The sequence below is a fragment of the Paroedura picta genome, chromosome 6 (assembly GCF_049243985.1).
Source record: "Paroedura picta isolate Pp20150507F chromosome 6, Ppicta_v3.0, whole genome shotgun sequence".
Lineage (NCBI taxonomy): Eukaryota > Metazoa > Chordata > Lepidosauria > Squamata > Gekkonidae > Paroedura > Paroedura picta.
The window spans coordinates 6,389,951-6,405,904 of record NC_135374.1 but is presented as its reverse complement, the minus strand read 5'-3'; the positions used below and the strand labels follow the sequence as shown (position 1 = coordinate 6,405,904).

General features: G+C 47.1%; 1 protein-coding gene across 14 annotated transcripts in view; it reads left to right on the top strand.

Moving 5' to 3' along the window:
- Positions 1-15,954, top strand: part of TENM4 (teneurin transmembrane protein 4) — a 1,513,397-nt gene that overhangs the window by 1,274,860 nt on the left and 222,583 nt on the right. For 12 of the 14 annotated variants that reach the window (XM_077341303.1, XM_077341304.1, XM_077341305.1 and 9 more), the window contains 2 exons: positions 4,942-5,040; positions 11,668-11,903. In XM_077341303.1, the coding sequence (XP_077197418.1) occupies positions 4,942-5,040; positions 11,668-11,903 (335 nt within the window). The remainder of the gene's footprint in view (positions 1-4,941; positions 5,041-11,667; positions 11,904-15,954) is intronic. The other 2 variants (XM_077341313.1, XM_077341312.1) reach the window with 1 other exon arrangement.

Below are 15,954 nucleotides of genomic sequence, written 5' to 3'. Positions count from 1 at the left end.
TCATTCAGAAGTGAAACAGCTATGTGCAGAAAGAGGAGAGAGGAGACCTCACTAAATGTTAGCTGTTGTCTGCAGTCATTTTGTTGTTTAACTGCTGTTCTGGGGGCAAGCAGGTTAAGCGCACCAGGGTCTCTGTGGGGGTCTTTCACATGGTCGGCTAACCCAACCTTTTTATCACTGGGAACCGGTCAACGCTTGACAAATTTACTGAGGCCCGGGGGGGGGGGTAGGCTTTTGCAGAGGGACGTCGCCACCAATGCGTGAGCCCCTGCTCCACTTGTTTCCCCACCGGCGCCCCTGACTTCCCACCATCCGCTGGGGGGTGCTGCCAGCAGCAGCTGCGCAGTGCCATGCCGAGGGGGAGCCCCAGCCATGGCAGCCGTCGGAAAGCACCAAAGATGAGCCGGTGGCAGAGTGGCAGGGCAGCCCCAAGGCAGCAGCCAGGGAGAAGGACAAGGAGGAGCTGCGGCCCGGTACCGACTGATTCACGGACCGGTACCGGTCTCCGGACCGGGGGCTGGGGACTGCGCTAACCAACCTTTTAAATGAGGATGCTGGGGATTGCCAAGTAGATGGTTTGTCACTGACCTTTAATTTCACTCAGGACTTAATTGAGGTTTCCTTTTCTGTTTCCTTCTTATTTTAGTAGTAGCTTCATAATTTCTTCCCCCCCCCCCCGACCCCCAATTCGGCTGCACACAAGAGGCAATGGCCCCTCAGTCGACTCCCACAATCGGAAAAATACCGCCTGCATTAACAGTAGCTTGTAAGGCTATTTCCCCCATTTAAGAGGGGAATGAGAAACATAAATTCAAAGTGGGCCGATGCACAGGGACACCCTTCGACGCTGTTGCTTTCCCCCAAAGCGGAATAAATCAATATCCTATTTAAGAAACTGAAATCAGTCAATATATTGAAAAGATTTAGCCTCCTGGCTTTGCCAGCCGCAGCAAGTATAATTGTTGGTCTGCAAGGCGAGGGAACTTGATCTTGTTAAGATGTAATGGGCAAGATGTCGGTGGCTACGTTTTGGTCGTCATAAAATATGGCTCGGTAAGTCTAGAGACTCTGCAAAGCACCCCATCAGTCAATTAGTATTGCTTTCCATTAGCGTCCCTCTCCCCTCCCCCCCCACCCCCATCTCTTTTTCCTCCTTTTGTCTTTGGATAATTGCATGTTACTGGATAGACTTTATTACTCCTAAGGAATTCCATCACTTTTAAAGGTGCTGCCAAGCAGAATGTCCCCAGGAACTTCTGCAGACTTATCCTGCCTGTAAGGCAGGTTCTCTCAGCCAGGGTTTCTGGATTTATTTTTATTTATTTTATTTTAGATTTTTATGCCGCCCTTCCATAAGGCTCTGGGCAGTTTACATAGAACCTCATGGGGTGATTACCTAGAACATTGCAACAAATACAACTAGTATGACAACCATAACATAAGATGTCAAGCAGAACAATATTTTAACATTGACACAGTTTTTGGGTTGGTCAGATTCTTTGGTCATGGGAGGAAGTGTTTTTTTGGGGGGGGGCAATGGGTGTTTTTGGGCTGGTCGGCCTCAAGCAAATGCCTGGTGGAGGAGCTCCCTTTTTCAGGCCCTGCGAAATTGTGGGAGTTCCGTCAGGGCCATGATCTCTTCTGGGAGCTCGTTCCACCACGTCGGGGCCAGGACAGAGAAGGCTCTCGCCCTGGTTGAGGTCCGACGTGCTTTCTCAACCAGGGTTTCTTGGTGGCCCTGGAAGGCTTTCTTGAATGGGTGGTAGTTAATTAATTTCTTATATATTTTGATAATTGCATGTTACAGGATAGTCTTTCTTGCTCCTAAGGAACTGCATCACTTGTAAAGGTGTGGTCAAGCAGAATGTCCCCAGGAACAACTGCAAACTTACCCTGCCTCTAAGGCAGGTTTTCTCAACCAGGGTAATAACGTTGTGGGGTAATACATGGAACGGCCTAAGCACGTAACATAGGATAATATCAACAATAATCCAACAGTGGTTTAAATTATTTATTTATTTATTTATTTATTTTTAATATTTATATACTGCCCTCCCTGGAGGCTCAATGATTTTGATCAACAATAATATAGCAGGAATTTAAAAAAAAAATTGACATACCCTCATGAACAATGGATCTTCACGCCATTGGTCAGTTTCGGTTTAATTTCTGAGAAAGAACCCTGGCCTAATTTTATGGTTGGGGGTCACCACAACAGGAGGAACTGGATTAAGGGGTCGCAGCATTAAGAAGGTGGAAAACCACTGATTTAGATTTTTAAAAGCCCAGAGAGGTCAGACTGGTGTAGACCATGAAGGAGGTTTCTGAGGGGGGGAGGGAACCTGTAGATGTTATTGGGTTGAGCAGTCTTGGGGGAATGCCTGGTGGAGGCCCCCCACACCACCACATGGACCAGCCGTTCTCAGCTTTGGTCTCCCGTTGGGTTGAGACTCAGAGACCAACAAGATTTTTGGAATATAAGTGGTAGAACATCAGCTCAGCATATATAATAGACCAGGTTCCAGCACCAGCATCTCCAGTTCAAACAAACAGGTCGTTGATGACATGATGTGTTAAAACATTAAAACTGCCAATAGTGTGTTCACTCACGGGTGCAGGAGAGGCTTCAGGTTAGGTTTCAGACCACTGCCGTCCTGTCCAAGAGCTAGATTTGAGTCCAGAGCACCTTAGACACCAGCAGGTTTCTCGAGAGTCAAAGCTGGCTTGGTCAGATACATGATGAAGGGTGCTTTGACTTCCATAAACTTTTATTCTGAATACCTTATGGGTACTTAAGCTGCTGCCAGAGTTGAACTCCACTCCTTTATTATAGACCCACGTGGCTATGCTACCATCTTGAAACTATAGTTTGGAATAAGTTAATCATACGGTTTGCCTGACCTGTGTACTTCTAGAACGACAACCAAGATGTGAATTGGGACTTTAAAACTGTTCTCCCTTGGCGTAAGCCTGCCTTGCAAGGTAAAAATATCGAAGTTTTGTCTTGGTGGTCAACAATTCAGTTTGAAATGAGCAGTGGACTCAAAGGGGAGAGCAAGGGAACGCAATTCCGTCTGATTGAATTCTCATCTGCGGATTTGCAAAGACAAGGTTTCCAAGAAGATTATTGACCGACCGGCTCCTTCCGTCTTCTCGCCAGCGCACCCACTGATTCAGACTCATTACTACGGACGCTTGCTGTGCAAAATTAAGATGTCCAGTAGATCAGATAGATTTATACATGATTGTTTGGGACAGCTAAGCTGGCAGCGAAGCTGTGAGACGGGAACGGTGACATCAAATGATTTCTTGTGTATTTGTCTGGACACAGAGGAATATGGCCGAGGTGAATGCCTGAAATTTGGTCTATGTTAGCATTTACCCGTGAGTAGGGATAATCTCAAGTAAATTACTGAGCAGCGAGTACTCTGATGAGTGTCTTATGGCTGTGAGTGACCTGGTGTTTTTGTTGTCTTGAGAATGTTGGACTCAATCCCTGAAGGACCAATTTCAAATTCCTGCTCTTTGTGAAGTTCTTTGGGGTGATTTTGGGCTCCTCCTTCTCGCTCAGTCGTACTTACTTCACAGGATTGCAGTGAGGATAAATGGAGGACATGAACTTACATTTATACAAGTTAAATCATTCATATAAGTTTGCTGGCCCAACTTCATTGATATATGCCTAACAAGGTCGCCGAAGGCGGTTACGTATATATTTTTGTGGGTTATTGACAAAATGTGCGTGGGATTGTCAACAACGGGAAGTGAATGTCAGCGCTGACCAAGTTTTAGACATTTGTCATACTTATAGCTAGATTTGAGCAAAGTGGCACTTTCGAGACCAACAAGATTTTGGGGATGTCAGAGAAATAAATATTTTATCTGTATCCTGCCATCTTTAGCCACACCTATCCTGCCTCATCATTGTTAGCTCAAAGCAGTTGACAACATTTGGTGGATGTTTCAAGTGGGGAAGCCAGTGTCACATGATGTCTTTAGCTGACCTCAACCATAGGCCTGGCAGAAGTTTAAGTGGGAATGATGATCCCTATCTGATGAAGGAAGCTTTGACCCTCAAAAACTTAGACCAGCATTTCTCAACTTTTTAAACATAGAAACCCCCCTGAAATATTCTTCAGCCTTTGAGAAGTCCCCAAAGTAGTGTGATCATGCAGAATATTCCCATCTGGGACCCCTCTCCTTCCCATCCCCTCCAAGCCTATCATTGGCTATTGGGGGGGGGGCAGTTCAACATGACCATATGTGGTCATATCACCAGAAATACATTTAACAAATTCTGGTCTGGAGGGACCAGAGCCAATAAACCTCCGGAAGAAGTTCCTGACAGTCAGAGCAGTTCCTCAGTGGAACAGGCTTCCTCAGGACGTGGTGGGTTCTCCATCTTTGGAGATTTTTAAGCAGTGGCTGGAGAGCCATCTGACGGAGAGGCTGATTCTGTGAAGGCTCAAGGGGGTGGCAGGTGACAGTGGATGAGCGAGAGGGTTGTGAGTGTCCTGCATACTGCAGGGGGTTGGACTAGATGACCCAGGAGGGTCATCCCACCCATTAACTCCCACCCATTCGGAAAACCTTTCTAGTGTCATCAAGAAACCATGGTTGAGATAGCCTGGCTTGGACCCTGAAAATCTTGGCGGTCTCTAATGTGCCCATGGACTTGAATCTATCTGTTCCACTGGTCCAGCACAGCTACCCTCTGAAATGATCGTCATATGTATGTGTGCGTGTTTGTCATACGGGTGATATATGCACATTCAGAAGCGAACATTCGTGACAATTGCATATTTTAAAGTGTGCATTAAAATCAATGGTCCATCCTTCTAACCCCATGTCCAGCTGCACTATAACCATGGTGGGTTTATCAGGTCTCCCTTCACAGATGCATGTCTCACTGCCTTCATTCATGTTTCCATATGTATGTAGAAACATAGCAAAGCAGACATTCCTAGAGACATTGCAGGACAACCTCATTGAGATGGACATACTTACCTCCTCCCGACATGACGGTGCTTACAATGATGGGTACGTTTGACGCTTAACGTGGTCTTTTCCTCTCTTTACTTGTGCTCGCCTTTCTCTGATCTTTGCATGACAACTAATTGGTCATATTTTTTATATTATTTTTCACTTTCCGTCCTGCACAAGCTGACTCCTCCCTTCCCTACCCTACCCTACCCTACCCTACCCTACCCTACCCTACCCTTTTGCTCACCCCCTTCCCCACCGGACAAATAAGTTGCTGTGAAAACAATGAGGTTCTTGAGGGTCCTGTACATATTAATGGCAGCCTCGTTAATATGCTGATCCATGGCATCCCATTGGCTCCCTCGTGACACCTCGGCGATCATCTCACTAACACGGAGGCAGCTGTGGAAGTTGAACAGGCCTCCAAGACAGGCCGTGACATTTCCTTTACATTTCATTGGAGAGAGTCGAAACAGCCATATGCCATCTCGATGACAGTGTAAACGGTCTAATCTGATGTTTTGCATGTATGATTTTTGGGGGTCGATAACTGTAATCATTTTCTTCAACAGCATTCCTTCCAGGTTTATTTTTAACTGCCCAAATGCCGCAACTACCTGGATGACTGGGGCTAGCCCAATTCCATCAGATCTCAGAAGCTAAATAGGCTCAGAGCTGGTTAGTATTCAGATGGGAGACCACCAAGAATGTCCAGGGTTCCTACACAGGGGCAGGCAATGGCCAGCCACCTCTGAAGATCTCTTTGGAAACTCCAGGGGGTTCTCCGTAAGTTGTCCGAGGCTTGACTGTACTTTCCACCACCATCCACCCAAACAGCCTGCTACTTTGATCAGTCTAGTTTCTCCTACATTTCAGGGATGATGCAAGTGCCCCGTGCATTAGACCAGCCTTTTTCAACCGTTTCTGGAAGAGCCCTGAAAATAGTCTCTGGAGAACACATTACAAATCCTCCATCTTTTCCATTTAATATTTCTGGTAAGGCTTTGGAGGAGGATCTGGTCTCATGGCTTAAGTGCCACTCAGCACATAACACCCACTCAAGGCTGCTGTCCCACCCCTGAGTGCCTCATCCTCCAACCGGATTGCCTGTCTGTCCAGCAGCCCGCCAGTCGCCTTTCATCCCCCATCCCTGACCACCCCCTCCTCCTTCCACTTCCCTCCGAGGCTCGGAGGCTGCAGATCCCTGCCAGGTGAGAGCTGGCCTTGCCACTGAGTTCCCTAACTGCTGCCTGCAGCCTTTCCAGGTCCTTTCCAGGACCAGCCTTTTTCAACCGTTTCTGGAAGAGCCCTGAAAATTTTTTCTCAGGTTTCAAAGAGCCCCGGAAGTGATGTCAGCGAGCCACGCCTCCCTGCCGCACTCCCCAGAAGTAACATGTCGCCCAAAGTGACATCACTGTCCACATTAACAGGCAGGCTTGAGGAGGACAGTCTTCAAGCAAAGGTTGGATACACACTTTTCTTGGATGCTTTAGAATGCTTTGGGCTGATCCTGCATTGAGTAGGAGAATGGACTAGATGGCCTGTAGGGCCCCTTCCAACTCTATGATTCTAGGATTCTAAGCAAAGGTTGGATACACACTTTTCTTGGATGCTTTAGGATGCTTTGGGCTGATCCTGCGTTGAGCAGGGGGTTGGACTAGATGGCCTGCATGGCCCCTTCCAACTCTATGATTCTATGATTCTAGTTCAGCGGTGGAATAGGCTGCCTAAGGAGGTGGTGAGCTCCCCCTCCCTGGCAGTCTTCAAGCAAAGGTTGGATACACACTTTTCTTGGATGCTTTAGGATGCTTAGGGCTGATCCTGCGTTGAGCAGGGGGTTGGACTAGATGGCCTGTGTGGCCCCTTCCAACTCTATGATTTTATGATTCTATGATTATTATTATTGTGATGATGATGATCCTTTAATTTATAAATTGCCCCTCCCTGCAAGGAAGCTCAGAGCGGCTTACAGTATATCAGCATTTGAAAACATCTTTTAAGACGGCATGCTTGAAAAACTAATACATCGCCATTCCATCTGCACTGTAACTCCCCTGGTTTTGTGATTGAGAGACCATAGTGGGAAGGACAGCAAAAATCCAGTGGCACCTTTAAGACCAACAAAGATTTATTCAAGGTGTGAGCTTTCATGTGCATGCACACTTCTTCAGACAAAATGGAACAAGGATAGAAGTTGTTGTCGTCGTTGTTGTTAGGTGCGAAGTCGTGTCCGACCCATTGCGGCCCCATGGACAATGGACGCAAGGCCAAATAGAGATAACTGAAAGTATCCTATTTGCGTGTAAACTCTATAATCATCTATGTATGTACAGATTCACTAGCCTCAATGCTTACAGAATGCCCCAGAGGTCTGAAGAAACAACTTAAGTTAGTATTTGTTGGATACCAACAAAGACCTATAACAAAAATAATTGGTAAATATGCTTGGGTAGCTACAAAAATAGGGCAAAGTTGGGCCAACCTTACATGCTAATACTTCTTATACTAGATCCATATATAATAGTTTTATCTTTTAATTTTTATGTATTCATCATTCATTTTAAATTAGTAATTTTATGCCTTAGAATCATGGAATCATAGAATCATAGAGTTGGAAGGGGCCACACAGGCCATCTAGTCCAACCCCCTGCTCTACGCAGGATCAGCCCTAAGCATCCTAAAGCAGGAATGGTCTATGACCATTCCACTGGATGGTCTATGACCGTAAATAAATTGATTGATTGATCATGATAGTAGGGATATATAGAAAAGGTAAATTAGTGGCAAATTAGTAAACTGTGTCATAGTATCCAAATTATGCCATACGATGCCGTGTGATAATTCTTTGTTAAAACAAGTAAAATTAGTCCTTTTGAGTTGTAGTTCATGAAAACATGGGAGGAATAAAACTGTCCATGTTAGAAATTAATGGCAGACACTTTCCCAGTTGTCAAAAGAAAAAATTCAAAGAGACTAGTTGCTTTGCCCCATCCTCTCCACCCAAGGGGGAAGAGTTCTTAAAGTCCAGGGAGTAGCTGCCATAACCAAGTAGGGTGGATGAGATGGGAGATGTGGAGAGGCCCATAGTTTTCTCCAATTTTTCCTGGCCTCAACCATGGGCCTGGTGGACGAGCCTTGTGTTAGCTCCATCAGAAGCTGAATCTCAGTTGGTAGCTCATTCCACCAGGTTGAGGCCAGCTGAATTTCTCTAGGGTCAGGGGTCACTAAATAACTGACTAGTCGATTGACAGCTTGGCAAATAGATTGCCAGCTCTTCTTCTAGCTTTGCCCTGCCAGCTGTGCGAGCACAGAAGACTTGTCACGTTGGGCCAGACCAATGGTCCATCTAGCTCAGCATTCCTTCTTCTGGTGGGGCCCAGCCAGATGGTCCTGGGGATATTTGGCCAAGGGGATCTTCACGGCAACTGGGCAGGCAAAGCGAAAACGAACTCTGCCAGAGCCCAGCAAGGTGTTAATTTTCCAGGAGGCAGAATTCCTTTCCACGTCCCTGTAGCCAAGTGATTACCACCATCCTGTGCTTCTTCTCACTTGGTTCCTGGAATGCTCTCCCTTACAGTATGTTTGATTTATGATGCACGGGGCACTCAAGGCTGGGAGATCTGCATTTTAAGCAAAGGACAATTCAATGAGCCAAAGTTTTATACTCCATTCCGGAACACGCCATAGAAAGGGGAGCAGCCATGGTTAGGGGACGTCCATGGCCATGGCTTTTGTTATGTAAACACTCAAGCCCTGCTCACAGGATACAGTCAATACATGTTCGATCCATAAAATCAGAGTCCAGTAGCACCTTTAAGACCAACAGAGATTAATTCAGGGTGTGAGCTGTCGAGGACAAGCACTCTTCGTCAGCTTGCACTCAAAAGCTCACGCCCTGAATAAATCTTTGTTGGTCTTAAAGGTGCTACTGGACTCTGATTTTATTGTGCTGCTTCAGACCAACACGGCTACTCATTTGAATCTATGTTTGATCCATGTGCAACGCATGCCTGAATTTTCGTGAATGAAGGAAGGGCTCCCTGGAGAAGAGCCTAATGCTGGGAGCGATCGAGGGCAAAAGAAGAAGGGGACGACAGAGAATGAGGTGGCTGGATGGAGTCACTGAAGCAGTTGGTGCAAACTTAAATGGACTCCAGGGAATGGTAGAGGACAGGAAGGCCTGGAGGATCATTGTCCATGGGGTCACGATGGGTTGGACACGACTTCGCACCTAACAACAACAACAAGTATTTGGGGAAAATTGCATTTTTGTAGAGCAAGTCTAAGAGCCTCTTGTGGTGCAGAGTGGTAAGGCAGCAGACATGCTGTCTGAAGCTCTGCCCATGAGGCTGGGTGTTCAATCCCAGCAGGCGGCTCAAGGTTGACTCTTTCCAAGGTCGGTAAAACGAGTACCCAGCTTGCTGGGGGGTAAACGGTAATGACTGGGGAAGGCACTGGCAAACCACCCTGTATTGAGTCTGCCATGAAAACGCTAGAGGGCGTCACCCCAAGGGTCAGACATGACCTGGTGCTTGCACAGGGGATACCTTTACCTTTACCTTTAGAGCAATTCTTAAACAGAATAATACAATCGACAAAGGGAGCTTTAACTCTTAAAAGCCTATACCCTGGAAAAATCATGTGAGTCTCTAATTTATTTATTTATTTATTTTATTATTTTATTTGTCATACTTCTATACCGCCCTCCCCGGAGGCTCAGGGCGGTTTACATAATAACAGAGAACCATACATAAAACAGTCTGTAGAACATGTACATCAATAACCAACAATTGCAACCAAACACAACACAGTATAACAATAAACAATCATAATACAAACAGGTCCAGGGCTTGTTGATGGGATTCTGAGGGGGGGCGTGATCTTAAACACACCGTAGAATTACCCTGCCTGAGTCAAGGACTTCTGATTATTCAATTCCAGAACCAGGATGGTCCAGATCTTCAAGCCAATCTACACTTTACAACCTGTGGGCACCAATGCCATTTTAGATGAGCAAGTTAAAAAATTGTCACCAGGGCTCGATGGAATGCAGCAACACGGTGTAATTTTGTTCCCTCCCATCACACGCCTTTTCAAGCGCCTAAAGAGCCCCAACCTAAAATAGTTTTGGGACGCACAGGTCCTCCCATGCCCACCTGTAATGGGTAGTTTGGCTCTTAAACTGACATTTTCCCAATAGCACATTTTGAACAATTCCAGCACACCACATATTTGGATGGCAATTTTCTAACAAGCTGGTCCCTGTCAAAAGACACCCTAATTCTGTTGATCATTAGAATCACTGGCCATCTAGTCCCATCCCCTGCTCAAGGCAGGGTCAGCCTCAAGCATCCAGGAGAAGGATCTGGCCAGCCGCTGCTTGAAGACCACCAGTGAGGGGGAGCTCCCCAACTAGACTCACAGAATCCTAGAGTGGGAAGGGGCCACAAAGGCCATCTAGTCCCACCCCCTGCTCAGTGCAGGATGATAGAATCATAGAGTGGGAAGGGGCCATACAGGCCATCTAGTCCAACCCCCTGCTCAATGCAGGATCAGCCCAAAGCATCCTAAAGCATCCAAGAAAAGTGTGTATCCAACCTTTGCTTGAAGACCGCCAGTGAGGGGGAGCTCCCCACCTCCTTAGGCAGCCCATTCCACGGCTGAACTAGACTCCTAGAATCCTAGAGTGGGAAGGGGTGACAGAGGCCATCTAGTCCCACCCCCTGCTCATTTCAGGGTCAGCCTCAACATCCAGGAGAAGGATCTGTCCAACTGCTGCTTGAAGACCACCAGTGAGGGGGGGTCATCCTTAAGCAGTCAGTTCCACTGCTTAACCTCTCTTGAGTACCAACATTTGTTTCCTTATATCTAGCTGATATCATTCTCCACTTAGTTTAAACCCATTACTGCGAGTTCTCTCCTCTGCTGCCAGCAGGAACCCTTCCCTGCCCTCCTCCAAGTGACCACCTTTCACATATTTCAAGAGAGCCATCATGTCCCCTCTCAACCTCCTGTTGAGTAAAGTAATTGGCATCTGTGGCACACCTTCAGTACCCCCCACCCCAAACTGATGACTCCATATCAAAAGTTTGGTTCCTTCCAAACGGAAAGATGCTTCTTGCAAAAAAGAATATGTAAATATATCCACTTGGGACAACCAATGCTAGCAACACCTCAAAGGTTGCGTTAAAGAAGGTGCAGGGAGAAATTTGGCCCTCCTTAACTCTCTCTGCAAACTGCTTCAATACATAACTTTGAGGGGGCCACCTGTACAGCCTCACATAATTTGTGCTTGGAACAATTTCATTTCACCGTAGTGTTTGTTTACCTGTGCAGCTATGAACAGGTAGCTTTAGTGTTGTCTGTAGTCTCTCTCTCTCTCCCCCCCCCCCTTCCTTGTCTTTTTTTTAAAGTTGTGTGTGTTTCCTTCCTTCCTTCTAAAAATCACGTCCCCCTGATGCATGGTGCTGTTTTTTAAAAAAGCCAGCTATCTCTTAAACCAGGGGTAGTCAAACTGCGGCCCTCCAGATGTCCATGGACTACAATTCGCTGGCAGGGGGCTCCTGGGAATTGTAGTCCATGGACATCTGGAGGGCCGCAGTTTGACTACCCCTGTAACTCTTGGCCGTTGCTTTGCGCAGTGAAATTCGATCACCTACTTTCTCTCTCCTGCTCCTTCCACAGGCACTTTCTGTTCAAACCAGGCGGGACCTCTCCTCTCTTTTGTACGACATCGCCGGGCTACCCGTTGACGTCCAGCACTGTTTACTCGCCTCCCCCTAGGCCCCTTCCGCGGAGCACGTTCTCTAGGCCTGCCTTTAACCTGAAGAAGCCCTACAAATACTGTACCTGGAAATGTGCCGCCTTGAGTGCCATTATCATCTCCGTCGCGCTGGTGATACTGCTGGCGTATTTTATCGGTAAGCCTGCCTTTTCCTCTTGGACGCGTGTAAATATGTGGGAAGCCGCACATCCCCACTGGAAGGGGCGGGGGTCAGGGAGGGCAGCTCTGTTATCATCATGGTTGAATTGCCCAGAGGAGCGTTTTGCTTTGTACGCTGCGGTGACAGTAACAGTTGGGTTTCTTCAGCGGGACGGGTTTGCTGGAGAAAGCCACTCCCAACTTTCCCGGATGAGGTCCAAATACCGCAGGCATCCCTATAGGATATCTTCCAATTGGCAATTGCAAGGAGAGGGTCAAACTGCAAAGATGGTGTTATCTCGCAATGCAAACCCAGCAAGCAACTAGAACCGGCCTCAGAATTGCACCTTCGTATCAAAGTCTCCTTGTTTGCATCAACCGTGGTTTATTGCTGCATGGGCAGCGACAAACCACGGTTGAGCACAGCCAAGGTTCACATTGTAACTGGCATTTACAAACCAGTATTTGCAAGGAATCAGTGTTGTACCTACGCAAGACGTACCTTCTGTGGTGTTGCCGGCCTCAAGTTTTGAGGACAATTTGTTTCACTTGTCAAATCCACGCGATGGTGTTCGTCTCATACAAAATACCCTTCGTCATCATTCCGTTGGAGGGAAAAGAAAAGACCCTATGTTTTTTCTATGGGTTGACTTTACTGTTCATTCCTCAGTGCTTTGGCAAGAATATTGCAGGCCCCCCACCTGCCCAACTGAGTCCTCAAGGGGGAGGGACATGGGAACGCAGGGCAACACAGGGAAATCAACCACGGTTTACTGCTACATGGCCATCAACAAACCACGGTTAAGCACAGCTAAGGTTCACATTGTGACTAGCAGTTACAGACCAGAATATGCAACTGCAGATGTGTCAATTGGATTTTAATGGATTTTATGGGGTTTTATACTGTTGTAACCCGCCACGAGCCGCAAGGGAGTGGCGGGCAATAAATCAAACAACAACAACAATAATAATAATAAAAGGAAGCCAAGTTACCTCTGCAATGGAAAGAATTACCAAGGGCTCTGGAGCCACAAAATAATGCGGAATTCGTGTTGCAAAAGTCCTTCCCCACAATCTAGAGCTGGGGTAGTCAAACTGCGGCCCTCCAGATGTCCGTGGACTGCCATTCCCAGGAGCCCCTGCCAGCGTTCGCTGGCAGGGCCTCCTGGGAATGGTAGTCCACGGACATCTGGAGGGCCGCAGTTTGACTACCCCTGATCTAGAGCAAGTAACAAGTACATTGTACTGTAGAACATTGGGACATGGATGGTGGTGGGAGGGCAAACTGTTGAATCAGACAGACTCCATATTTAAACAAACGCAGCCTAGGACAGTTTGTCAGATAGTCTCGGTACGTGAGAAGGGACAGAACGCCTACCGTTCTTCCTTTTTGTTAAGAAGGTTCTCCCTAATACTTCTTGAACGTGGCCTGGGAGAAAAACACAATCTTTCTTATCACCTCCTACAGAAATCACAGAGATTGTGGATGAGTTTTTCTTTTCTTTTGGGAGGGGGGGGGGAGTATGATTGCTGAACGTTTATGCAAACTTGACACACTGACTTCTATTTTCAAAAAATGTAAAAGCCCATTTTGGGAGACGGCTTAGTAAACAAATTAAGTCATACCTGCCATGCGGATGCTTTGTTACCTAGGAAGCAGCAGCTGCCTTGACTTTCTGCCTCCCACAAATTAATTAATTAATTAATTAATTAATTAATTAATTAATATTTATATTTATATACTGCCCTCCCCCGAAGGCTCAGGGAGGTTTACAGGGAACAAGAAACAGGTACAGATAACAGGTAAATTGCTAATTGCTGCTCTGGTGGGAAGGAACAGACTACCTGTGTTGGGAAGGATGAGATTTTTGCACTGTTTTCTCACAATCTAGAACAGTTTGTTGAATTCAGCCTTTTACGCATGGAGAATTGGATCAACTTTTCTCTCTTGCAGTTTCCGTGATGTATAAGGTGTTAGGGGGTCGGTCCACCAGTGGAGTTCAGGGTATGTCCCTCTTTCCCCGGTCCTGAACGTTCTGTATTGTACTGCATGTCTGAAGTTATTTCGAAGAGTTGGAGCTATAGACAGTTTCGGTTGCTGCAGGATGAGTTGTGGTGGATTTTGTCTTTTTGTCTGAGAGCCAGTTTGGTGTAGTGGTTAAGAGCAGCAGACTCTAATCTGGAGAACCGGGTTTGATTTCCCCTTTCTCTTCCGACGTGCAGCCAGCTGGCTGACTTTGGGCCAGTCACCGTTCTCTCAGAGCTCTCTCAGACTCACCTCCCTTTCAGGGTGTCTGTTGTGGGGAGAGGAAGGGAAGGCGATTGTCAGCCGCTTTGAGACTCCTTCAGGTAGAGAAAAGTGGCATCAACCAACCAAGTGTTCTTTCGCAGGAATTAGGATGCTTAGGGCTGATCCTGCGTTGAGCAGGGGGTTGGACTAGATGGCCTGTAGGGCCCCTTCCAACTCTATGATTCTGTGAAACCGAAACTGACCAATGGCATGAAGATCCATGGTTCGTGGTTATATATAAATTGTTTTTTTTCCTCGTAGTTTCTCAGTTCAGCTCTGCTTCTTGTCCCACCATGCCAATCTTGCTCTTTTCCACTGCTCCAGACAGACAAATGCTCTATCTCGATCTACCCCACAAGGCTGTTGTGTAGATAGCACAAACACCCCCGGCCAAGCTGCTCGCCCTGCCGCGACCCCTGTGAAAGGGCTGTTCGACCCCCAAAGGGGTCCCAATCCCCAGGTTGAGAACCACTGTTCTAAATACTCTCCGAGGACTTGGGTTATCAAGCCGCCTCCTTTGATTTTGCGCTCCCTTGCGCCACGGTGATCTCAAACGCATTAGCGTTCTCACTCGCTGCAGCGTGCCCTTGAAACAGATCCATGGCCCGCTTCAATGCATTGTGTGTTAATATCGTAGGGCTCTCCTTTATTGATGTCGTCTTCACCCCTCCCCAGCGCGTACACCCAGGCCAAGTCCTAGACTCACGATCTGGGTCACTTCTTAAATACCCACTGTAAGAAGATCAGAAATGATTAATCAGCGAGCATTAAATTGGTAGCAGCCTGATGGAATGTGCCGTCACCTTACATTGTTTGCCAAGTATGTTCAAACTCCGGCGCCCCATTTATCTTGCATTATCCTTACGCACCAAATCAGTGTTGGACATAATCTCTGCATGTCAGAGGAACCTCTGCTCAGTTCGTGTCGAATGTCGGCATCCATCAAAAATATAAAAGACTCTGCCTGGTTTTTTTCTCTCTTCCCCTCGTTCTCTTTGTACTTCTGAAAACGTATGAAAAACGGCTGGATTTTCCCCTACGGGATTACAGGTGTGATGTTCCTATTTCTAGTCCTCATTGTGTTTGGTCTTAAGAACATAGAATTATAGAATTATAGAGTTGGAAGAGGGCATCTAGAGGCCATCTAGTCCAACCCCCCAACTCATCATAGAGGCCATCTAGTCCAACCCCCCGCTCAACGCAGGATCAGCCCAAAGCATCCTAAAGCATCCAAGAAAAGTGTGTATCCAACCTTTGCTTGAAGACTGCCAGTGAGGGGGAGCTCACCACCTCCTTAGGCAGCCCATTCCACTGCTGAACTACTCTGACTGTGAAGAAGAAGAGCCTTGCTGGGTCATACCAGTGGTCCACCTAGTCCAGGATCCTGCACCAGCCACCCACCAGCTCACATGCCAGCCTGTCCAGCTGCCAGGACCATCGCCCACGCTGCCAATACCGCAGCCAGGCGGGGAGTGGCCATCGTGATCTCCCACAGCTTGTGCGTGTTACATCCCTGGGTGCAACGGGCTTTTGGCCTAGTCATCGCCAGGCCATATATAGCACTATCTCCTATTACTATACATGGCCTGGCAATGTCTAGTGGGCATGTCAGGGTGATATCACTTCTGGTGACATGTGACTTCTGGGGGCGTGGCAGGGAGGAGTGGCCTGCTGATCTCACTTCTGGAGTTTCTGGAAGCCTGACGAATGTATCAGGGCAGAGGTGGGCAGACTGTGGCCCTCCAGATGTCCATGGACT